Raw genomic sequence first — 25,266 nt, 5'->3', positions numbered from 1 at the left:
AGAAAATAAGACAAAGAAACGTTCCACTTCTCACATTTTCTTTCAATGGCACACAAGGTGAAGGTGTTAAGTTTTTTGGCAGAAAAAACAAAAATAGAAACGCAAGAAAGAAGAATGAAACAAAAGAGTGCATTATGACGTTCATGTTGAATACTTAAAAACCTCATTAAGTATCTGATGATGACACCATTCAAATGTAGGGGAGGGAAACTAGCGTGACTGTTACAGAACATCTCGACTGTATGCTCAAACATACGGTAAGCATAGGCTTCATTTGCATAGCTTAAAAGGTGAAAACAAAATGTCTGAACTGAACTGCTTTTTATATGGGCTACATGTTCTATCAACTACGTGTCGCTACCTCAAAGTAAAACTGAACTTTTAAATGGCAATAAATGTACAATAATGAAAAGCTTCTGAGTGCAGGACAGTATGCCTTTAACCAATATCAAATGAGAACATCATCCAACATGAGTCATCCATTCTCACTTTCATATCTTGGGTTTCAGTAAGGCTTCTTTTGTCATACAAAGACTGGAAATCGACAAAATACAACAAAAAAGACAGCTGGCATTTTACACTGAAAAGTATTAAAGATTTAAGTGAAACGAACCGGTAAACAAACATGTGGGTTAAGCCACATTGCTCTGTGGAAAGGTCCATTCTTATAGCATTAGCTTCATCAGTAGTCACGTCTTAAGGCTCAGAATGGGTCCCCACGCTGCTCCACAGCTTCAACGAAACTAACTCTAGGATCAACAGAGCAGCAACATCAAAATAAATCTCAGATAAATGCATTGCATCTACACAAATTGTCTTAACACGTTTTGGCATTCAAATATTGGTGCATTTAAAAAATAATATTCTCAGGTTCTGATTTGTACGCTTGGTATGAAAGTACATTCTCCCCGTTTGTGATGGACCAAAGGAAGACTTGCAAGAGTCAACACTGTAATTTTCCTCCCTCTATACGCAAAACATATAGGAAAAAAAACAACAAAAAAACATGGTGAATACAAGATATTCAAGGCTTGACAGAAATCGGGAGGGAATCAATATTAAGGGAGCTACAAAGTCAGCGTGACAGCAGAGGGGCAAGGATCACACTTCCATATTGCTTGCCCCTCTACTATTTTGGCCTTTATGTTAAACAAATCTCTAGCGCCCTCACTAGACCAACAGGGACATGACTCGAACCAGCAAGTCTTGCCCTGCCCCGACGCACACCACCTGAACAGATTATGGATCCCACTTGGATCATGACCAGGGTGGCTGAGTATGTGCACTAACACACAGAACTGCATGTAAAAATTAAAATGCTTTCTTTCGCATGTGTTCGACGTAGTCAAATTCACAGGTGAGAAGTGAAATTTCCTGTGCTTGTCTTTTTCTTCCCTCACAATGCTCTGACTCCATGGCTTCAACTCATAGTACCTGCTTCTTTTTTTCCTGCTCTCGATGCAACGTGATGGGATTGTGAGAAATAATTTGGTGTTTTTCTTCCCGAGACAATATAATCTAATGGCTTTTCTCTCCCCAGGGGGTTGGCTCAGTCACAGCAAACACACGCACGAAAACAACATTCATTGCACAGAGTTTACACAAAAACCTTTGCTTCAACAGTGCCTCTAACATTTTTTTGAATATTATTATCTTCTGGAATCATTTTTGCATTAGTAAAATTGAACAAACAATCAAATACATCACACATGCTCGCTCTCTCTCTCACCGATATCACATCCTGGCTTGGTTCACACACAGAGCACAAAAAAACAAAACATCCCACAGCATAAACATATCGCCGTGGGTCACAACTGGTTTCACACACAGAGGTTACTCAGTCAAACAGGAAGGTGCTTTGCCTGCAAAGACTTGTGGTATGAAAAGGCAGAGAAGGAGGGAATTATTTAGTGAAATATGTTAAATACCTACAAGGTGGACCTAGTTTTGAGATAAATGAAACAGAGCGTTACCCTTCTGGTTTTCACTATAGCCCCTGGTGTGAAGGAACATCAAGCCGTATTTGGCACAACCGGTCAGACAAGCTATCTGCTGCTTTTCCTCTCGATGAGAAAAAAAAGATAAAAAGAACAGCACTGTGCAAGGAGCCAGGGAGGCCTGATACCTACTTTAAAACCAAGCTGTGGGATGTTTAGTCTGCCCTCATTCCCTTAAAGTAAGGCCGCTCCCACAAAACGAAGCAGGTGGACACACATTTAACTGAGAATGTCACTGAAATGCTTTGAACGGAATAAAATACAAACAAGTGTGAAGTCTATGGAGGTGTTACATAACTGGACAAGCAATGAGTAAACAGCTACCGTTTTCTTTCATCCCATCTGTTAAGTTGATATCAGAAATGCACCCAAAGCTCGGCCTTTATCCCCACCTACGGTTGTGCACTAGTACAGGCTGCAGGAGGGGGGTGTGGGGGTGTGGGGGGTGGGGGAGGAGAAGGTGGGACTGTGAAGAAGGTAAGGCTGCTGTTACTCCCTCTTATCAGCTGCTTTCGACTGCTCCCTCTGAATCATGCAGCGGCGCACAATGCTGTCAAAACTCCCCAAGTAGAAGAGGGCGATGGTGCGAAACAATCCCATGGTAACAATCTGTGCAGAAGGGAAATATGATGTTGGAACTTCTAAATTTCACAGTACTTCTGCCAATGTGACAATATAAAAAGGCCAGGCTTTACCTGCTGGAGACCTTCTGTGATGGAGGTGACTGGTGACATTCCACAGGTGAGGGCTGACAGCATGTAACCATCAGGTCCAACAGAGCTGTTGAAGTTCCCCTGCTACAAGAGCAAAGGAAGAAACAGGCATCAGATGACTGTACATTTTCCTCCAAAGTTGTTTAGTTTATGTTTAAAATGAAAAAAAAAAAGCTTGGTGGGTTCAGTGGCAGGTGAACTGCATTTCTTACCACTGCATCCCGAACAATGATTTTGGCCACTTGGTCTGGTTGGCAAACTCCAGAGGTTTCAGCAATTAATTTGGTCTCAAGAGGCTACGGAGAAATCAAAAAAGCCTTGAAATACCAGGCAAACAGAAGTGAAATGATGTTGCTATGTATTGTGTTAAAAGATGTTTACCTTCGTCTTATTTTCCTCAGCCAATCCTGGAGTGTCAGTGTCAGGGGGGTAGGCCACAGTCACATAGATATTGTATGGCTTTATCTGGAGTGGAAGAACAACAACACTCACTGAGCATTATGTTGTATCACTGAGCCTTAATGACAATGTTTAATACAAAAGGTCTTTAGACATTAGCCCCATACAGGCAGATTAGGAATCCTTGTTAAAATATTAACACCAGAGAACTCATCATCCCTCAGCAGCGAGATGACAAAACATGAGCTGAATCTTTTTAACTAGATGCATTGTTAGGTTGACTAAATGCACCCTGTTAGCTTGGTATGCAGTGGAGATCTGTACAGAAGGGGTATTCAAGCGTGAGAGGCCAAAGACTCACCTCCATCTGCAGGGACTCTGCTAAACCACGCAGGGCAAACTTGGATGGGGAGTAGGCGGTGTATCCAAACAGGCCGATTTGACCCGCTTGGGAGGACACGAACATGATGCGGCCCATTCTTCGCTCCTTCATCGTGGTTATGACAGCCCGTGTCGGATAAACACTACCCAGGTAGTTCACCTCCATCAGTTTCTGTTTTGAAAAGAGACGAGAGTGCACACGTTATAACATGGCTGGGCACCTGAATGCTGATGAACAATTTCTAGCTAATTTCTGGTAAAACAGTATGTATATAACACATACAGATTATGTGGTCTCAGGAGGCAGTTTACCATGTTTGTGTAAGTGATATAGATTACTTTTAATACAATTATTAAATCATTTGACCGATCACCAAAAGGCAATGTTTCAAGGATGTAGATAAAATACAATGATCAGTACTGTTTATTCTCATATACCCCCAAATCAAGGAGAGTGGCGTTAGTATTGTTTCCATAATAACTCAGAAAAATGTGAACTTGTTAAAAGAGAGTATGATAAATTCATCAAGTAAAAAGTATTATGACTCTTTTTGATCATTCAGGTGTGAATATGAGTCAAGGATTTTTTTAATTAAAAGTACATTTATTAATTCTGAGAAGCTTTTTGACTTGTTAACATAAACAAGACCATGGCCATGTCTTGGTTTAATTTCCAGGAACCTACTTTGAAACGGTCTACTTCCACGTCCTCAAACTTTCCCGAAATAGACGTTCCAGCACAGTTCACCAACATATCAACGGGTCCCAGCTTCTCTTGGGCCTGCAGGACGGGAAAAAGCCACTTCAGAACTTCACCACTGAATTATTAAAGGAATTTGATCCTTTCCACTGCTGATACTAGTGGGTAACATTACCTGTTTTATCACACTTTCCACCTGGCTATAATCACTGGAAACATCCACTGATATGCAGAGCACCACCTGAGTGAGCAAACTGTACGTGACTGTATGCAATGTATTACAAGCTTGTGTGAACAACTATACAGAGGGTTTAAAACATCTGAATGTAACATCTTTCATTACAGTTACGAAATAAACACTAAACCCATACCTGCTTGTCATTGATGGCAAATTTCTCCACCTCTTTCTTAGCTTGAACCAACTTAACCTAAAAGGTACAAAGCACGTTTAATCAGTTCCAAAATCTTGTGCAAACGCTCATCAAGGTTCAAGACATGTCAAATCATCAGAATATGAATCCAGGTGAGTGCAACTACAAACAAGTTATTACTAGGCTAGGCACAAACAATGAATGGTTGAATGTAGTCTGTGCTGCTGACCTCATCTCGTGCCACCAAAGTGATGAATGCACCTTGCCTGTAGCACTCGACGGCAATGCATTTCCCAATCCCACTTGAGCCTCCTGTCACCTGAAAATTCAAAGGGGTAAGAAGGTAATTAATTACAGGTCAGACTGTTGCATAGATGAATTGCAACTCATAGACTGTGTGGAGGAGGTAAACTGGAAACATTACTCAAACTGAGTTAGAGATTGTGCAACGTGGGTGCACATATGCATGGCTAATGCAGTGAAAGTCAAACAAAATGCGTCACATTAATTAAAAATCCTGATTTTACAGAATTAAAAAATAAATGAAACACTAAAATATCCCAATATCCCTCACTCATTTTGAGTAGTATTACTTGTGTTTCCAGATTGTTAAGCAACTACACAAAGTTAGACATTTGTTAGTCAATTCTGCTGTGGGGTTACCACATCTATACGATGAAATGAGTCCAACTCCACCCAGTTGACTGTTTATTAAGTACACCAAGCGAAACATAATGCAGTTTACTATAACAGGTATGGCAGTTTTGTCAAACTGAGAAATGTGCTTTTACAGCTAACAACACAGAAATATAGGAGGATTCTTTATTTGTACCTCTACTGAAATGCATTGGGTTGTATTCAGGAGTTCTTTTTCTTTAACAAAGTTGGTAAAATTGTCTAGCAGCAATGCTGAATTAGAACTAAATGTTTTAACCTTCATGATGGGAGCATACAGCGATAATAAACTACATAACCTAGCAAAATCTCAGGATGTCTTGCGAAATACTGACTGTTAACAGTGAGCTCTGATGTAAGCATTAGCTGTTAGCTCATTAATGTTGCCTGACGTTAACTGGTCATGTGGGTGTGTCACTCCTCATAGCTGACAGTTGACTATCGTTACAAATTATGCATACAAATGATCAGAGTTTCCTTTTTAAAAGTTATCATAGGTTATTAACTGTAACAATCACTGTGAGTGGTCAGAGGCATAACATTAATCACCGCAACTTTAGGACGTGCACTCAGCTAGCTAGCTTAGTTAGAACGTTAGAGTGGAACGTTAGCTACCGTTACAAGCTTTACCAGCGGAGTATTTTAGCACTGTGGTGCACTTACCACGACGTGGGCCCCGTTCAGTTTCAAAGGTTTGGGACTAATGAGAGGCGATATCATGTATAACAGCAACACAAAAGCCACAATGAAGGCAGCAACTACAAGAAGCATTATGAATGGCAGAAGGAGCCACCAGGAATTGATGAAAAACCAATCCGTGATCGATGAGCTCAACCCTTCTTCAGAGGACATGGGTGAATTCAGGCAACCGTTAGCTTGTTTGCTAACTAGCAGGCCAGCTTCTGGGGTCCGATAACAGAGCGACGAGTCAGGCAGCGGCCCTGAAAAGGGGGTGGCGAAACGCAGACCTCGGAGGAGGAGTTGTTCCGGGGTTTGTCAGTGAGTCGGAGGTGCAAAGGCCAGGTAAAAGTATTGCGGCGGACTTCGGTTCCCCCGTGACAAAGCGCAGTCTGCATAAACCAAAACAAATCGAACTGTGCACTGCAAACGGACGCCTACTGCTTGCCCCTGGTTCTTGTAGTTCTACAGCCGAAAGCGTTTGTCTAGAATCCAAACACTTCTCAGGCTCACAGCAACTACAACTCCCATAATGCAACGCAACACCCCCTCGTTCGTCGTATCCGTTTCAGTTATGTCTACACCTTTGCGTCACACCCAGCCAGCCACCAGGTACGTTAACTGATATGAGACAGTAGCACGACCCGACCAAAGTTGTGTAATCTTTATTTGCGAACCTACATCTCTATTGTGAATCTTGGGAGTAGACAAAAGAAAACAGCCTCACTTAAGGTAGCTATAACTTTTATTTATTTACATTATGGAAATGAAAAACAGAAAACCTTATGCATGATCGACCTCTTCACATAGAAAAGGCTCAAGAGTTGGCTATATGTATAGACATTTACAGTAAAATAAAAGACCATCAAAACTCAGAAGAGACAGTTCTCACACCATTGGAGCAAAAGAGTACAGATGTATACAAGCTCTCGAAGAGCTTACATGAAATGTGCAAGTATACACTTCTTAGTTGTAGTGACAAAGCACTGGATATACGCAGTATGACCAATTTAGAAATAAAACAATAAAAAAAAAGAATCTTGCAGCTTTTCTTGAAGGCACATGGTGCACACTGCCATTTATGGCTACATAAAGTTCATGCTTGGAGATGCATTCCTGTGTAGTAAGATGTACAAGAAGATGATCTCGCCACCTGAGCCATCAGTGTCCAACTTCAACTCCTCAGTCTTTTATCAAAATACGCAATGTGACTTTATCTTTGTATAAGGCTTAGTTTTTTGCAGTTTGCAGTAAGGATAATCAGCGAAGCCCACAGACAGTTATGGAGAATATGTACAGTAGATTGCAAAAAACAAACCATGGTTTGTTTGTTTTTCGCAAGCTGCGTGACATAGCAATTCAAAGCTATTGAGTTCTTGAAAAAAAAAAGTAAAATATGCTGGTCCAGCACCATTGGTGATCCAACATAGTAATCATGTTAGATTTAAACGACAAAAAGTAAACAACTACAATTGTCATTTATTAGGAAATTGGATAAATAATCCAGAATTTCCACAGGGCCTAATGCAGCTCTCATCCTGAGTATCTCTGCCTCAAAACTCTAAATATCCACCACCTTGAGACAACTGTCATGTTTCACCACAGCAAACATATGAACCCACTTCAATCCACCAGCCCAAGATTTAACCATTTCACAAAGAACAGTATACACTAAGATGCTTGTTTTTCATAATAAAATAGATACAAGGTGAATTTATTAGTCTAGTGAGATGTATTCTGCCTGGAAAACAAGGGCGTGAGAGCTAGGTCGTACTTAAAACAAATTAGTTTAATTTCAATAACCTCAATTGCAATAATTGTTGTGTATGTCTGCCATTTGCTTCTGTAAGTCGCTGGGGTATACTTGTCATTAATACCTTTAGTCTTTAGTGCATAACTCAAACAACCCTCTACTATTTTTTTAATTAGGTCAGCTGCAGTTGGGAGGTCTTTAATTTTCTTTGGAAAATGGTGAATGTCAAATAAAACTTAAAAAAGTTCTCCACCCTTAGTGTGGTTATCAGATATGGCAAGAGGGAGCGGTAATCTTGCCCATTTGCGATAAACCACAAGGCCTGATGAATGATTATGAGGAGACAGAGACAGAATAACAGGACAAGGACAGTAAAGAGACACAATCACAATTCCTTTGCTTTGGTTTGGCTTGGCTCCTTCATCCCACCTAGCCTTCCTGTCCAAAGTCCTCTGTGAATTTTTTCAGTTTGTCCAGATCTTGTTCGTTGACTGTTGGCTTTGTGCTGGCCTGAGATCTCATCATATCGGACTGAAAAGACGAAAAACAGTGTTACGGTAATGCAGTATTAAAGTGAAGGCTCTAATATGCCATTTAACTGCCTTTTTCTATCCTTACCATGCATACGACAGGCTCCAGTAGCTTCTCTCCAGGGACTTCCATCCATGTCATTTCAATCGCATTGGGATCGCCAGGTGAGCAGGGAGTCAAGAGGTCATCTACAATAATGTTGGGGTCAGCTCTTGATGGTCCTCGTACCTTATTTAAATCAAATCAGAAGAGAGAACACAGTAGAGATAATTAGTCAACTGCAACATCTTATACCGATGCATAAAAAAAGAGATATTTTGAAAAGTCATACCCGTTTGAAGTGGGTTGCTGACTGGACCTTTCGAACAGGCTGCATGAGAGCATCTCTGACAATGATACTGATATCTGCCCCCGAGTATCCTTCTGTCTTCTTGCCCAGGGTGACAAAGTCACTTTCGGTGAGACTGTTAGGGGTGGAACCCAGATGGAGCTTGAACATGAAGGAGCGGGCGTGCTCCTCAGGCAGTGGGATGTAGATCCTTTTCTCAAATCTGAGAAAGTACAATTAATGAACAGTAAGTAAAAGTAAACAACAAAATATGTTTTTACAATATTCACCAAGACATGACAACTACCGTCTCCTGATGGCTGAGTCGAGGGTCCATGGGATGTTTGTTGCCCCAAGTACCAGGATTCCCTCATTGTCAATTCCCACACCTGCAAAACAAAAAAGTCAGGCTGAATACAGACCTAAATACTGAACATCTACACTACAGTTTGCTGCTGGTTTCACTGACACAATTGGCCCCCCATGTTACAACACAAGGCAGCTACCCGATCCTGACATATGATGAAAAGTGTAAGGATCTGCTCAACAATCAATACAATTAAAAAACAAATAAAAAAAAATAACAATTTGTTGTAAGGGTAATGGTCACTGAACTTTTAGGTGGTGGCCTGCATTATATTTAAGATGTTGGGTCCATAGTAAGCGTACTCCTGTGATACACATTATTGGGGTGCGGTTTATGGTTACTCTAAAAGTTAATAGGATAAAAATTCCTATTAAAGAAATAACCAACTACAAAACTAATAGATATCACAATGAAACCCAGTTTGACTTGCTAAAGACAATGCTGACATGTTCAAATTTCCAAATTATGCTATTTAAGTACATATGAGCTCATTTGCATACATTTCCAGAACATGAAAATACAAACAAAGTACATACCTAGCTATGTATTTTGGGCCTTTTCCACTAATCAGAAATATAAAACATATAAAAAGAAATAACACAAAAATTCCAGCAAGTTGACCCGCACATTAAAAGGTATGTTATTCACCTGCAGTGACCCCCTTGGTTACAATAGTTGGAGAAAGTATCTATATATAACTTGTCAAAAAAGTTAGCAAATTATCATATCAATTTTTATTTATGTTCTACACAGCGTATGAACTATTTTGGGGGTTAGGGTTGTTAAAAACACATTGCACCTCTGGCCACACCTGTCAGTGATGTCACCACCCTCACCCGTCAAAGAACATATCTGCTCTGACATCAGTTTATGGGTGTGAATCAGCATGCCTGTAAAGGTTGGTTCTATTTAAAGCACTGCTGCAGAAACATTCATCTCAAAAAGGTCTTGGCAGCCTTAAACATTTTAGGATTACATAAAAAGTACCTTTGTGTCATCTTCCACTGCAGCTATAGTTTTTTTTTTTTCTGTGCACAGCTCTAATTTCCATAGCGATTTATTTGTCTATCCTGTCCCATGTATAATGATTCCAGTAAAAATTAGGATGTGGGTCGCAATACTTGATGCATAAAAATCTATTTTCTACTTGGCCTGCTATTTTAGATTCCACAGGCTGTTTGAAACATTTTTAAATAGTTAACAGTAGAAGTAGAGACTGTGTAACATTGTATACCGAGAGAATACATTCAATTTACGTTAATATAATATTCAGTAATTAATTAGCTCTTCTGACTTACCCTGCATCTGAACCAGGAACTCCGTCTTAATACGGCGAGCAGCCTCACTCTCGTTCTCACTTCTTGAGCCGCACAGGGAGTCAATCTCATCAATGAAGATGATGGAAGGCTTGTGCTCCCTTGCAAGGGTGAAAAGATTCTTCACCAACCTGGGAAGCAAGATGGATGTTTGTGAAATATTAAACATCAACATGCTACTGGCTGCAGTATATTTTATGCTAGGCCCATGATTTCGTGCTTTGCTGTTTATATTACTTACTTTTCACTCTCTCCAAGCCATTTGGAGACAAGGTCAGATGAGGAGATGGAGAAGAAGGTTGAGTTGTTTGCCTCTGTGGCAACCGCTTTGGCCAGATAGGACTTTCCTGTACCTGGAGGTCCAAAGAGCAAGATCCCTCTCCATGGAGTTCTCTTTCCTGTCAGCCAAACAAAAGGTTTATATAGTTTAGATGTACAACACAAATCCTTAACTGCACTATGACATACCACATACAACACAAATATTTATGTCTTAACATTTAAGAGAAAAAACAATGATGCGGTTTTCCTTTTAAATAATATATAATACCTGTGAATAGGTGGGGGAATTTGATAGGAAGAATAACAGCCTCTTTCAGTGCCTCCTTGGCTCCCTCTAAACCAGCAACATCGTTCCATTTGATGTTTGGTTTCTCCATAACAATTGCACCTACAGGAAAATAACAACACATTACCAAGGAGTCTAAATAATGCCTTAATTATGACAGATTACATGTAACACACTCACAGGACATCAAAAAATAGTATCACATATCTTGTTAGCTGAGTTTAAATAAATACTTGCAGAAGGAGTAATGGAGTAAAGGAATATTACAAACCTGAGAGTTGATTTTGGAACTTCTTTTTCTCTGGATCATCACCTTCATCACTTTCATTCCTGCAAATACAATCATATAATTTAGTCTATATTTGAATTTAATTTGAAATTGCGTATTTGGAATAAAAAATAATTCATTTTTTTCCCAATACATCAAAAGCTGATAACTGATAACCCATACAAGTCTGAATGACATCACATATTCCACTGCCCCACCCACAAAACAAACCCTTTGTCCTCAGATCCCGATTCTTTGACGGGCTTAGCGGGAGGAGCTTTCTCTTTCTTCTTTAGATACTCCTTCAATTTCTCTGCTCTGTCCAAATATTCACCGCATTTTGCCCGTATGCTCTGTTTGGCCTTTTCACCCTGGGCTTCATCTGTCAGTAATAAGCAGAAAAACAATTATTTCAGGCTTGAAGACATAACTCTGTTTGGCCTTTATACCCTGGGCTTCATCTGTCAGTAATAGGCACAAAAACAATTATTTCAGGCTTGAGTATCTGGCATTTCAGTATTAGTGTAAACTGGTAAGCATATCTAGAACAAACAAAAAGAATGACATGTACTATTACAGTTCTTTTCCATGTTCCTGTCATTGCCTTTGTTATGACAGTGTACAAAATAGCATGCATGTCATTTAGATGAGACACCATACAATTATACCCATGTGCTGTCTTATGCCTTACATTTCATCACATGGAGGAAGTACTGAACAGCTGCTTGGTACAGGCGCAGAGCCTCCTCGTAGTTCTGAGCTTTATCCTCCTGAGCCGCCTTGCTGGCAAGATCAATGGCTTTCTAGAATTACAGACAGACAGTTCAGTGTTAGTTATACTGACACTTGTAGGCACTGAAATGAAGAATAAAGAACAAAGTGTGGAGTTACAGCAATGTCAAACATCGATACAAAATGACGTGAAAGTTAGGAGATTCACTGAATAAAAGTGACAAATAGGCCTATTCAATTGACTATATCAGTCGCAGGCAACCTTCCTACATGTTAAGCAGCTATCACAATGAACTATATAAAGCGGTAAAGATCAGACTGACTACAACTCCTGTCCTGTGTAGTGACACTATGCGCACCACGTATTGTCTCAATCTGAATTTGAATGCACTCTTTCACTTCCTTCTTGTTACCGAAGCTTTAAAATGCAACTACAACATATATGAAAACTCGTTCACAATCTATACAGTTGATCACTTACCGTTTTGCTTTCTATTTGAAAAGGATGTTTTTTTAAGAGTCTAAAGATAACCAGTTAGCTAGCTAGCAACGTTAATCTCATTAGCGCCCCTTGATCTTCAACACAAATTCGCGATAATGTGGTGCCGAAATTGCCACAACAGCATGTAAGTTAATGTGTCAACGGGTAACAGCTGCATTATATTACACATGAGCCACAATGTCACCTCTTATGCTCCTTTTGTTGATCACAAGTTAACTTCCGAATTCATGCCTTGGTTAGCCAAGTTAGCTAAACATGCTAATTAGCAGCTAGTCTAGAAAACGTTACGCTATTTGATGCCGTTGGACGCAAATATATCGAACGCCACTCAACAAAACGAGGTTAGACGTTTCCATTATCAACAACTATTATACTTCTGAAGTTGAATACCAGACGTGAATAACTTTGTTAGCTTATTTAGTCAACGCTACCCGCTTTAGTCAGCTCTGGGGCTGGTCCTCAACTTACCTGTAAATTATTGTTGGTAGCCATAACGGCCGATCACTTGTCCAATAATCGAAACGAATGTAACGCCGCCGTGAGTAAACAACTTTTAAACACACTTCTTAAGAATTTAGCTTTTCAAGTAGACTCTTAACGCCACATTCGATGTTTTTATCAGGCTTGTTTTCGTTTCTTAGCTCGCTGCCGAGGAAGACCGAGGAGGGAACTTCCGCATTAATAGTCGATACTCGCGTGCACGGAATGCAGTGACGTCAAGACGTAGCCTCGGTACATTTCAGAGAATATCACTGCGCGTTTACGATTGGAAATTATTGAGCAATTCTTTCTTAAGACTATTGAATTAAGATTTAGGAATAACTGGGACCACATTTGGGTCCTGATTAAGTCACATTTATTAACTTATTCCTATTTTATTATCATATTCTCTTTACTTATTTACTTTGACTTTCATGTGGCTTGTTGGGTGATGCCTGTGGTTAGGAGTGAACCCCTAGGCCACAACCCTTACCTATTTATATAGGGTGTATGGCTTTACCAAAAATATTTTTTTTAAAAGACCCCAACTATGAATGAATTGTTAGCATTTTAGCATCTATCATGTATTATCTATCATCTGCCGGGTACTTTAATTGAAATTAAAAATGAAAAAGACATTGTCAATAGTCCACTGACGCTGCAGCACAGTCAGACTCTTTTGCATTACTATTTAAAGAGGTCATATCATGCTTTCTGGGTTTTTAACTTTCCTTTATTGTGTTATGTAGCATTTTTGTGCTAATAAACAGTCTGCATGCCAAAGGGAGTTTCTCTCCTACAGAAAACGCTGCTCCTGCACTGCCTGAAACATCTGGTTTGGAGTCCAGCCTATACTTCCATAATTTATGTGCGTCAGTATTTAACAGGCATTATATAAATATGGATTTTTATAATTTATTATAAAATACATACACTCTAGTCAGTCAACAGACATACAGTTGCTATTGTTGTAACAGTGTTCTTTTAGATCACACTACTGCTCAGCATGACCTGCCCTACTCTGCCTTTGATTGGCAACATCCTGCCCCTTTAGTAATGTGCATGTGCAACTCTCACCAAGGTGAGATGTCTCACTCTGTAGCTAAAATGGAGCGTTCAAAACATAGTATGTAAAGGGATGCTGCAGCAATTCACCATGTGAGAAAAAACAATGTTTTTTTTAAAAAAAAATTATTATTAAAGTATGTAAACGTATTCTACAAGGATCTCCAAATAAAAGTATGAACCTGAAAATAAGCATAATATGACCTCTTTAAGAAAAATAATATCTGTAAAGAAAATATGTATTTAATTTCTACAGCAACCTCTTTATTCACTAGGTACTCCTGCAGTTCTTCCACTCTGTCCAGGTATTGTTTACACCTATCTCTGATCTTCTGGTTGCCATCTTTACCCTGGGGTTCACCTGATGGGAAGGAAAACATTCATTTAATACCATTTGGGCTTTCATAACAAGTTATAAGGATTGCAAAATTTTAATTTGGCACATCAACTAAAAAAGATAATAATCAAGTGAATTTATTTCTAGATGCTAATTTATCCATCAGGCATTCACAGTGATGATACCAATGTAGAAACTGTTGGTGTAGGTGTGATGTTTTAGTTTGACACTGCATTTTGTTTCCAGTCATGGTGACGCACGTTTTAAGATGTGCAGAAAATACTTGACAGCATGTTGGTAGGAGCGGATGGCCTCCTCATAGTTCCCATCCTGATCTTCCTGTGAGGCCTTCTGTGCTACGGCAATAGCTTTCTGAAAGAGCAGGAAATATTTCAGTATTTCAGGTACAATCATACCTTGTGTTTCTACTCAGATACTATTAAATGTATCTCCGGGCATTCAATTAATATGACCATGAAGTGCATACATTTCAGCCAAAACAAAAGTAATACAGTACAGCATTGTTGTTGTACTAATGGCAGTAAGATTATAAATAAATCATCATCATTTCTAAAAATGATTTGGAGCTAATGCTGAAAAGAGACAACTGGTTCTTGATGTACAAAAACAAATGAAATCCACTTATGGTAATTCATCTTTCTAGTAACTGACTGTGTAATAGCAGACCTCATTCACAGCAGTTCTTTTGGCTTGCCATTGCAGAAAAATTTCACATGCAATTATTAAGAAATGATTGTGAGTGTACATGGACAGTCCCAGGGCCCTGGAAATACTTTACAAAAATGGAATATAGTTGTTTATAGCGTTATTAATTATTATTATTATTATTATTATTAATTATTATTAATTGCTTGTTATGCTGTGGAAAATCAAAATGTCTACTGTGAAGAAGGTCTGTCCCAAATATCTGCTAATTGACATCAGCATTGACTATTTGTAGAGTAAATGGACAGTCGGTTAAGTCATAAAAGATTACTTTCTCTGATGTGACAGAATGAGTTTAGGGTCTAAATCGCTGCTGAACTGTTGTCTATGTCCAACTATTCCTCCCTTCAGTTAAATGGTGATTTTGCTTTGTGTAACAAAACAAAGTACAAAGGAACTCAATTTAGCTTCTGCATTACAGATTAACCCTATAACTCAGGGACAGTCAACAGGGTGCCCATGAGCAAAGAAATGAAAACAAGGGGTTATTCAAGGTGAACAAACACATTGTTATTATTTCACATAGTATGAGCTTGAAATATATACGTTTTCTTTGTTAGAATTCCATTCAGTAGATTAGCAAATGTACCCAGTTCAACTTGCTTTGCAGATTGCACGTGGTATGAGGTCCAAAATTGCGCAATTTTAATTTAATTTATTTGAGTGGCAATCGGATAAAATCAACATTGATTCCTTTTTTAATATTGTAACCGGTACATTACTGGAACCCTAAAGTACATTTATGAGACAACTTTATTTACAAGTTATTTTACAGATTAAAAGCTGCATGAAGGCCAAAGTAGCACATTTTTTAAATCAATTGTCTCTGTTGCCAATTTAACGAAACATTGATTCCAATATTCAGGAAAATGTTGAATATTAAATCTGATATGCGTGCAGGTCGATAATCAGTTGACTCACACTTTATACACATATGTAAATACATGAACTATTAACTTTTTCATGCACTTTTGTCATTCAAATACACTTATTGTCAGAAAATCACTTTTGGTGTTTAAGTGCAGACACTTGAAGACTTTTAACTCGGGTACTATTTGTGAGGGTGACGTCACCGTCGCTCATGTGTGACTGTTGGGTACTTTTTACACACTGATTTAAACCACGAGACCTGCGCTGGATATCAGATCTACTATGTAGGGAACGAAAAACATGATGAAAACCTCTCAGATCACAGATAAAATATCATGACTGCTCACATGCCCCGAGTGAGAAACTTTGATTAACTGTGAATGAATCATCTCAGAGGTTGCCACTGAATGTGCCAACTTGACGCGGATCACTATTTGCAGTCACTGATGGGAGTTCAGTCAGCTGTAAACAGAAATACTGACACGAGATGTCCTACATTTAAAGTAAGGGGCTGTTTATTCTGTTATAGTCCAATAACACGGGGGGAACTCAGCGCACAAACACCTTTAGAAAGTGTGTTAAAGTGAAAGATTTCAGATTTCACGGCACACACCCATCTACACCCAGTAAACAAACACTTCTTATAGATCATTATTCGTCCTACCTGTAGCGTTGTGGGCTCCATTTATACGGAGTCCTGTGGGGATTCAAAGAGACACAACAGAGTCGACCTGTGATCCCTGCTAGTTTCGTTTCATCCAGTCATGTCCCTGAAGCACCAGTTTCCTGTTAGCTCCTGAGCTCTGACAGCAGGGGACAAAAGCAGCCTGCCCGGTCTGAGGAATGAGAGCGATGCTGTCAGGACGCGGAAAGCCCTCCTGCCACTGAGTCACGACGTGGAGTTGTTGTCGTACAAGTTCTACAGACCACACAAGTCACTCAGCCAGTAGTTTTAATGACAAAGCTACATTAAATAAAGCATTAGCTTTTATTGAGAATCCTGTTTTCAGGCCGTAGACAGCAACAAAACGCATAAAAAAGGCAGAAAAAAGTGTCGTTTTACGTGTAACACAGTTTGGTTGCTCTTGTTACAGCAGCGACATGGAAAACCTTAGACTTCTGTCGTGTGCGCATGCGCATCACTAAAATTCACTAACGACGATCATATGATGACAACGGGATCCACTAGAGGTCGTCCCGAGATCATTACAAAATGATCATTGACAAGATGTGCACCAAAAACAATTTTAAAAAATGTATTAAATAATAATATAAATATGATATGTATGACAACATAAATGACGTATTTTTAAAAATATATTTTATGGGAATAGTTGTTTGTGTGATCCTGCTGATATCCAACAAACAAACGGACACACGTGGAAAAAATAACCACCTCTTCAGGAAGCAGTGATTAAAGGGGCACTATGTAGTTTCGGTCTAAACTCTGAAATGTAATATTTACAATATCAATAAGTTTATAATTAGGGCTGTCAAAGTTAACATGATGGAAAAGCAAATTCCTCTTGGCGCTGTTAATTTTCTTTGACATGCGGTTAACACAGGCAGGTTATGACCCGCAGCCCGCTCCATGGTTTGGGAAATCAGGATGCAGCATGTCATGCTTTCAGCATATTTTTTGTTCATGCAGTATCTTTGAGTTTATTCTGGAGAATATTCTGGAGAGTATTTGTCATTGTTTTGGACTGTTGCCATAAAAATAAACACATATTTGCGTTAAGAAAGCATATTTCTCCAGACCAGTGTTGATAAGAGTATTAAAATCTTGAAAAATATCCCTTTAAGGTACATGTAGAACAGATAGATAATGTGCAGTTGACTTGCAATTAATGATGAGGTAAATATGGACAATCATGTGATTAAAATTGTAATCAATTGATGGCCCTGGTAATAATACATTCTCAGAAATATTGATTTTATCCATAGGTGAATAAACAAGCTGTTGTCAGAGGGAGATGAGGTCCCCAGAACACTGTTTGAGACTTGAAAGGTGGCAGGGTCCGCCACTTATAAACAAAGAAAAACAACAGGAAATGGTGCCATCCTTTAAGGTCAGTTAATTTATTCAATTTACTCAGTCATAAAAACACAAAGAGAGTTTGTTTTTAATTAGTTTGTTAAGGCATAAACAAATCAATCAAAGATGAAATAATATTTACTACACAGTGCACCTTTAAGACATTGCAGGACACTCCTCACAATGATTATGATCTGTTTTTAAAGACACGCAATAACATTCTCAAAGTGGTTCCTGATGGATGATTGTACAATTGTAGGACAGCAGAGCAGGCGACAGAGGAGAGCATGAGGACGTGCTGTTGCTCCACGCCGTGTGAACGGTGACAGCGGACCTTTGGCCCCTCTCTGTGGATTAGCGTCGCGCTCAGACCATCGTCAGCCTGACACCTGATCGCTGCAGTCAGCGGTGAGGCGCACAGTGTGGTCAGGAAGAGGAGAGCCGCCGTCGTTAGTTTGGAAACATGCGGCAGAAAGGGAGCACACCGTCACCAGCAGGAGATCAGCTTGAGGATTTGTCAGTGACTTTGGCGGAGTCCTACTGAGAGAACATCGCGCAGCTCAACTTCACGGGCGCATTTCATGGAGATCTATAGATGACAAGACCTGCACGCTGCGGGTCGCTCTCAGCATCTACCGGGATCTTCACTGTGGAACATGGCGAGTGGGGTGAGAGGAGCTCATCTCCTCGCTGTATTTTTGACCTTTTCCTCAACACTTTTCAGGGACGCAGATGGACAAGGAAGCTTTAATGACTTAACAGGTTTCAGTTTGAGTCCTCCGTATTTCAACCTCGCTGCCGGGTCTACTATCACTGCCACAGCAACCTGCGGACAGGATGAGTTTGGGACGCCCAGATCCGATTTATACTGCAAACTCGTCGGAGGACCGACCAACGGACTTGTTTCTCATAATATACAGGTAACAAAAAAAGCTGGATGAAGTCTCTGTGAGTGTTTTTTGGTTCGTGCGTGAAAGGTGAATAACAAGGACACAGAGGCGCTGGAACAGGGAATTACATTACAGTCGGATTCATACAGTGAACTTTCATTTTTATTCAATTTATAACTACTGACAGAAAGTAGGCTTTATTTAGTTGTTTTTCCCCCTTTTTAATGTCCTTTGTGTCACAGTCCTGCCAGCTCTGAGCAAGTTGCACAACAGCCAGAAATATTTTTACACCATTGTAGTTGTTTTTTGGTTTGTTTTTTTTTCCTTTAAAGGAAATTCCCTTTCAAAAGCGCTCTTGTCCCCTCAGGAGTTCTCCTGAAAGCCACTGCATTACTGTAAGAACAAGCATGTTGCAGAAGGACATGAAAAAACCTCAAACCCCAAACTCAAGATTCACTCATGGTTGCACATATTTTCTATATCTGCGTTCGGTGAGGCATATGCCAGTGCTTGCCTTCTATTATAAAAACCCACATGAAGTTTGTTACACTTATTTGGGTGTGCAAGAATGTGTGATCATGTTTGATTCCATCTTTGATTTGTGTGTTGACATGGTTACCCACTGGCCTTCTCACATGGTGTACTTCACTTATGTTAGCACATAGTTTTTATAATCATCATAATCATATAATCATTATTTTAGACTGTGGGTGCCTGGAGGTATAGATGAAGATGATAATGAGCTAAGCGTTCAGATTTACCAGAATAAAAACACACACCTTGTCTGATGTCTGCTTGTTGGATGACACAAGAATCCAAAGCTGAGACTCTGTGAGTTTCTTCTTAGAGTTGATAAGACGTACAAGGTTTTGTCCACATCTGCATACTGACAGTTTGATGCTGTCTAGGGTCAGTACTGCGACTACTGCAACGCCATTGACCCGAGCAAAGCTCACCCGGTGACCAACGCCATTGATGGGACCGAGCGGTGGTGGCAGAGCCCTCCTCTCTCCAGGGGAATGATCCACAATGAGGTGAACGTCACCCTGGACCTTGGGCAGGTGAGATTATCATACCTTCCTCTGCTATGAGCAGCTGTTTACCTGCTGATACCTGCACGCCGAGCGATGATTGCTGTGTGGTGAGGGTGAAATGCAGCACCTGGATGTTACAGAGGGAAAGTGTTCTGTGTCCTGGTTGTTGCTCTGCAGCCCGGAGATGAGTTTCGCTGCTGCTCGTTTTGTTGAGGGAGTTTGGTGTTTCATTCACAAAAAAACACCCATGTGCGATCATATTTACAGTTGGAGCTTCATCACCTCAGCCGGCAGTGATCATGTGAATAATGTGCTGCAGTTGGATGCCTGCCAGGAATCAGATTCACGCCCCCCCTTGGCTGGCAAACATGCTTCTATCATGACCCGTGTCTCTGGCAGGGGTTTGGCTCGAGGCCCATAAAATTGCACCTCACGCTCAATTATCCACTGTGAGGACGGAGGGAGAGGAATTCTGTCTTGGGATTAGGGATCAGAAGGATGTAGAATCAGATTGGAGGCGGGCAGGTGGACCTCTTTGACTAGTTTTTGGAGTGGACTTCAAAAAAAGAGAGCAAACGAAAGAGCTCCTCTCCACACGTGTTGCATATTTGGCCCCCCGGTGGGCACAGCGTCAGACAGCGGCTTTTCTATCTCTGCTTTTAGACCGACTGAGCTGAGCAAAGACCCCTGCACGTCTAAATATAGTCCACACTTACAGGAGGATGGACACATGTAGGGCCATCGGGGATGTCTGACTCTAATACGTGGTAATGCTCAGTTTATTTGGGAGCCGGGGAAGGTAGCATTATTGCATTACGGCGTGCTAAAAAGAGCCCGGCTGGATCTCTGATGATGACTGCTAACCGCAACAACACACTGCAGACCCCCATCGCCACATCAACCGCACACACACGCACCTGTCACGCACATTTTTCTTCTGATGGCATCTGATGCTACCACCACGGGTGTAAACAATGCTCACCTGCTGCTATTGCATTTTAAGGCTCCTGCTTGTTTAGCTCAAATCTTCTGATCTGTTCTGTGAAGAGAAAAGGAGCAGAGCAAACTGACTCTGTGAGCATAATTTTTGGCATGTGGGGAGCAGATCTTTGATTTATTAATGCACACTTAATCAGCCAGCCGCTGGTGTATCAAATCAACATACTGAGCATTCTTGCTCACTGATAAAAAACAGATTTTGCTCTATAAATGGAAGAAAAAGAGCCTAAATTGAGAGAAACCAGCCACAGAATATGAATTCCACTGCTTATATCTGAAATAACCTGTAATCTAACGTGTCTTTCTGACCTTGAAAGTTTAAATGTGTTTTATTTGCCTGCCATGGTGCTTCATCACCCTCCTCCACCCTGCAAATACAAGCCCATGCATTGTCTAAGAGAGGACTAGAGCTGTCAAGATGTTTGACTGCTCCATGTGAGGCTTTGCTTTGTAGATTATTTTTCAAATCCACAGGCTAAATGATGTGCTCAATGAAATGTGGGGGCTAGATCCACCTGAATGGGTTTTGTGGTTTTTCTTTCAAGGCCAACGCAGGTGGCTGCTTCTCTGTTATCTGTATAGCTCTCTGTAGATATTTAAGATAATGGCACAGTTGATGTTTATGTAAAATGGCGAGGTTCAAAGACAGAGGGTTTTTCTTTTTTGACAGAGCTGCTTCCGGTTTGTCTGTCAAGAGGATTGTTTGAAGAAAGTTCTGAAGTGAGGCTAATCGGGACTTGATGAAAAACTGGGTGCAAGACAGATCCCACCTAAGCTTTCAATAAGTTTTGAGCTATATAAGAAAGATAACCTCCAGTATGTTTGCTGCACCAGCAGCAGCCCTCTGTGGATGGTAATATTGGTCTGTCGGTTGCTCCACCGCTTTAGGCAAGATTGAAATCTCTCAAGAACAGTGTGATGGATTGCCATTGAACCTTGTGAATTCATAATGCTTAGAGGAGATATCATATTGACTCTGGTGACAGTGTAGAGTAAATACTATTGGGGATGTAGCATCAGTTGTATAAGAACCATTTGCAATCCCCTCCAACCAACCATCACTCCTCTCAACTGGCTTCAGCAAGAGTTAGATTTACCAACTCCACTTTAGGACTTCACTTGTAGCGCTCTGCTGTTGTTGCTCTGTTTGGTTGAAGTTACCCTGTGATAGATGGTGATAGACAGATGGATAGTCCAATCACCTGCCCCTTGTAATAACGTTAGTGAGCCTGATAGCATGATGGTGCTAACATTTAGCTGTTAGCACCGCTGTTCAGCCTCACAGAGCTGCCGTCGGGGATGTTTGTTTTCCTTTCAACCGACCTATCTTCACATTAGTCTTAAGGCTGAGTGCTTCTTGTGACATGATCACCCCTTGAATCATCTCCGGCTCAGAAATCTCCTCTGGATAAGCTCTGTGACTTCCTGTCTTTTGACCCATGACAAATCCCACCCTCACCTCGCTGATCTTCATTTGGCCTCCGTGTGAAGAAAGACGATGTTTGGCATAAATGGTTTGTTTACCTTCAGGGTGACTGACCCGAAATAATTCCATTTTACACAGAAGCACAGATTATGTCTTAATTGTTTTTACCTTGAGTATGTTCCTCTCTTGGCCATTGTCTTCGGCCGTTCATGTGAACAAGTACTGTAAAGCATTTCTCGTCCGTCCAATCCTAAATTTATTCTACATTCGTCCCCTCCAGAATACTGGCTACTTTTCCAGGAACTTTTGCCCCTGTTAAACTATTTACAGAGCACAGTAGGCAAGCCATTGTTCTAGTCAACATTTACACCGTGCATCAGACTGCCAGTCACTCCTTTTTTCTGGGGAATGTATTTTGGGAGCCCTGACCACATGTGCTTATCTGCTTGAGTGAGCCCAGAGTAGACCATGTGAGGCAAACATACCGGGGCTTACTGCTGTCTGTCTCCCATCCGATGAGACTGAGCTGCTTTTGATTGGTTGGTGTCCGGCACCGAATGACATCGGACATTCTCGATTCTGCAGAAGTTCTGATTAGTTGGTGGTTTGATGTATAAGGGACTTGACTTGTATTTTTTAAGTCAAGGTTAAGGCTGTGGATTATTTCTGTGGGTAACAGGTGGTGATTGTGTTGATGATGCAGCATTGTGGCTTTAAGATTGCAGTTCTTGTCTTTCGTCTGTGATTCACATTATTTGCACAGCAGACCATGCAAACTTTTCACTTCATTGGAGGTGTGAATAAGTGCAAGAACAGTGACTTTGAATGCCAAAGTTTGAAGACAGGAATGATCTGGTTCAGGTTTAATGCAGTGGCTTTGGCACCGCTCACAGCTCTGCAATCGTCAAGAGACAAAGCTTCCAAGAACTCAATTTTAGAGACATTCCCCTGGAACCTAATCCCCTCTCTCAGGGGTCCACCTCCCACTGAAGTTGGGTTTGAATGTTTTATTTGCAGCCGTCGCCCCCTTTTGTGTTAGAAGCCTTCCAGGCCGTATTGTGTGACATCCTTTCTGCAAGCTTGGACTCTCACAAAAGTTTGCTTCGTTCTAAGCCTCTCTGAAAGTGACCCGGTCCCCTCTTTTCACCGGATAAATGGCTCGAAATGGAGAGGTGCTGTAATTTGGTGGTGAGAAAGTACTTAAACAGAAAACACACACACAAACAAGACAAGTCTCGGGCTGAAAACATTCCATTTTACCTTGAAATGCACCCTCTTACTGAGTAGACCTTTGGATGCTTTCATGCATGTATGATGTAGAGATTAATTGAGCATGGTTGTATCCCTCAGTCAGCTGAAATCTTTGCTGATAAAGGCCACAATCTGAATTCAGTCTCACATATTTTGTATGTGTAATCTTAAAAATCTGATGCAAAGAATAGATTAACTTTCTGTTGATATCTTGTTGTGTGTGCCTGGTAATAAGGATTTGTTCCTACAGTGCAGCTGGCTTAGTCAGACCCTAGTGACAAGAATGGCTGTTAAACATGGGCCTATTGCTGTGGTGACGATGGAGGTGATGTAAGTGCCTGTGTTTAGCCAGGCTGCCCGAGGCGCCAGGCCAAGCCAGCAGATATTTACTACGCCACTAAAAGCCACCTTGTGCTAGTTAGCAGCATAGCAGTTGCTATTGGCCTTGCACGTGCAATCGCGGGTGACACTTGGACCGCAGTTCCTCCTAAATCTGGAGCTCTGATGTGGAGAGGCTTGTGGGGGTTAATGTGGGATCTTTTCACCTTTTCAAGGCCTTTGTCATCAATTCATACATGGAGATGCTAATCGGTGGTCACAGGTTTGCTGACGCAGGCATTGATGCAATGGGATGTGTTAGAGAGCAGGACTTTCCTGGAGCCATTTGATAGGGCTGTTTCATGATTAGGACTGCACCCGTCTGCATGCCTTCAGTTAAGGTCATTGATTAATGTGGAAGGCATCGCTGCATCAGTATAACATTGCAATATTACAATAGTAGTTTCCTGCTAATGTAGATCTGAGGATATTATGTGATATGATTCAGGATTGTAACTTTTATGAATATGGCCCAACTGTTGGTCTCATTTGTGTGTAAACTTCTTGAGTGAAGTTGCCTGAAGACACAAATTTAATTTCAGTGCAAACTGACAATGAAGTTGTACCGTATTGTATATTGTGTTGAAATACTGGCGTGTGGATCTTTCTATTTTGTGCACAGATTTAGCGTAAAGATAGGTTTTTGTGGTGTAATATAATAGATCTACCAATGATTTTATGAATAGGCAGCGTTGTAAAAAGTACCCAAAAGTCATCTTTGAGTAAAAGTAAAGATTTTTCTTAGGTGTAATTGAAAGTCAGCCATACAAATAATATTTGAATTTAAAAAAGCTGATCTGTAGCATGTTCTTTTGTCTACAGAGGCCAAATCAACCAAAAAAATGAAAGCTCCTTCTTGTGGCTTTAAGTAGATAAAGTCTCAGATTGTCCGATCTGAGGTCCAGCATTTTCGTGCTGACCAGAATCAGTAATCAAATGAATGCAGCGGACTAGAAACTTCAATATTTGCCTCAAAAATGCAGTAATATTGAAGTATAGAAGAGTGACATATAGCGTGACAATATCTAACAAGTAGAAACCTGAGTATTCTGTATGTTTTCTGTTACAGTTCTCTCCAGCCCTTCGTTGTTACCATATAACTAATTCTGTCATGGAGACAGAGAAAAATACACCAGACTGCCCCTCTAACTCTCCTCCCCCGCCCACCTGTCGCACACAGACAAACAGTTGTACATTGCTTTGTTACAAACTGGGGGGGGGTGCAGTTTGTTCTGTCTGGCAGGCCTGATCCACTCCAACAGAAGGCGATGCCTCCTCTCCTTTGAATTGCATTCCTCTGATCTCACATCGACCTCTCAGGAGCTCGCTCAGAGGGTTTCTATCTGTCAGGGTTCTGATCTCACTACAGATTTACTCCTCTTGGCTATACGTTGTGCCCTTCGGTTGGAATTCGGCAGTCGGCTTTTCAGTATCTGCTTCTTGACTGCGCTTGCTGAAAACAGTACATCTGTTTTGATTGTAATTTGATCATC

At 40.7% G+C, this 25,266-nt stretch overlaps 3 protein-coding genes across 6 annotated transcripts in view; 1 reads left to right on the top strand and 2 right to left on the bottom strand.

Annotated features, from left to right (window-relative positions):
- Window positions 1-78: 78 nt before the first annotated feature.
- On the bottom strand, window positions 79-6,485 carry kdsr (3-ketodihydrosphingosine reductase). The gene is made up of 10 exons (XM_037083341.1): window positions 5,900-6,485; window positions 4,791-4,880; window positions 4,562-4,618; window positions 4,366-4,431; window positions 4,176-4,271; window positions 3,471-3,662; window positions 3,092-3,175; window positions 2,923-3,006; window positions 2,693-2,794; window positions 79-2,606 (listed from the first exon to the last, which is right to left on the bottom strand). Exons 1-10 carry the CDS (start codon window positions 6,086-6,088, stop codon window positions 2,487-2,489), a joined length of 1,080 nt encoding a protein of 359 aa, XP_036939236.1. The 5' UTR covers window positions 6,089-6,485; the 3' UTR covers window positions 79-2,486.
- A 156-nt stretch (window positions 6,486-6,641) lies between these two features.
- vps4b (vacuolar protein sorting 4 homolog B) lies at window positions 6,642-16,865 on the bottom strand. Of its 2 annotated transcripts, XM_037083339.1 has the most exons (13): window positions 16,422-16,865; window positions 14,422-14,533; window positions 14,085-14,185; window positions 11,737-11,848; window positions 11,277-11,427; window positions 11,049-11,107; window positions 10,760-10,879; window positions 10,451-10,607; window positions 10,192-10,340; window positions 8,834-8,915; window positions 8,530-8,749; window positions 8,286-8,426; window positions 6,642-8,198 (listed from the first exon to the last, which is right to left on the bottom strand). In XM_037083339.1, exons 1-13 carry the CDS (start codon window positions 16,440-16,442, stop codon window positions 8,097-8,099), a joined length of 1,527 nt encoding a protein of 508 aa, XP_036939234.1. In that variant the 5' UTR covers window positions 16,443-16,865; the 3' UTR covers window positions 6,642-8,096. The 2 variants fall into 2 exon arrangements, with proteins under 2 accessions (XP_036939234.1, XP_036939235.1); XM_037083340.1 differs by lacking the exons at window positions 14,085-14,185; window positions 14,422-14,533; window positions 16,422-16,865 and adding an exon at window positions 12,748-12,988.
- Window positions 16,866-18,064: 1,199 nt separating this feature from the next.
- LOC119011453 (laminin subunit alpha-3-like) overlaps window positions 18,065-25,266 on the top strand; it is a 59,094-nt gene continuing 51,892 nt past the window's right edge. Inside the window, exons 1-2 of one of the 3 annotated variants that reach the window (XM_037084590.1) lie at window positions 18,065-18,715; window positions 19,594-19,746. In XM_037084590.1, the coding sequence (XP_036940485.1) occupies window positions 18,452-18,715; window positions 19,594-19,746 (417 nt within the window). In that variant the 5' untranslated portion in view covers window positions 18,065-18,451. The remainder of the gene's footprint in view (window positions 18,716-19,593; window positions 19,747-25,266) is intronic. The other 2 variants (XM_037084592.1, XM_037084591.1) reach the window with 2 other exon arrangements.

The sequence above is a fragment of the Acanthopagrus latus genome, chromosome 21, assembly GCF_904848185.1.
Source record: "Acanthopagrus latus isolate v.2019 chromosome 21, fAcaLat1.1, whole genome shotgun sequence".
Taxonomy (NCBI): Eukaryota; Metazoa; Chordata; class Actinopteri; order Spariformes; family Sparidae; genus Acanthopagrus; species Acanthopagrus latus.
This window is presented reverse-complemented; position numbering and strand designations above follow the sequence as displayed.

What these genes read in the sequence shown, in the direction of transcription:
- kdsr (XM_037083341.1), bottom strand. Translation starts at nt 6,088, where the DNA reads ATGTCCTCTGAAGAAGGGTTGAGCTCATCGATCACGGATTGGTTTTTC. An exon ending in TGGAAGTAGACCGTTTCAAA is followed by an intron (nt 3,663 to 4,175) that starts GTAGGTTCCTGG and finishes TTTTCAAAACAG; the next exon opens with AAACTGATGGAGGTGAACTA. An exon ending in TCACAGAAGGTCTCCAGCAG is followed by an intron (nt 2,607 to 2,692) that starts GTAAAGCCTGGC and finishes CCTTCTGCACAG; the next exon opens with ATTGTTACCATGGGATTGTT.
- vps4b (XM_037083339.1), bottom strand. Translation starts at nt 16,442, where the DNA reads ATGGAGCCCACAACGCTACAG. An exon ending in TGGAGCCCACAACGCTACAG is followed by an intron (nt 14,534 to 16,421) that starts GTAGGACGAATA and finishes CTGCTCTTTCAG; the next exon opens with AAAGCTATTGCCGTAGCACA. An exon ending in TTTTCTGCACATCTTAAAAC is followed by an intron (nt 14,186 to 14,421) that starts GTGCGTCACCAT and finishes CCTTCCCATCAG; the next exon opens with GTGAACCCCAGGGTAAAGAT.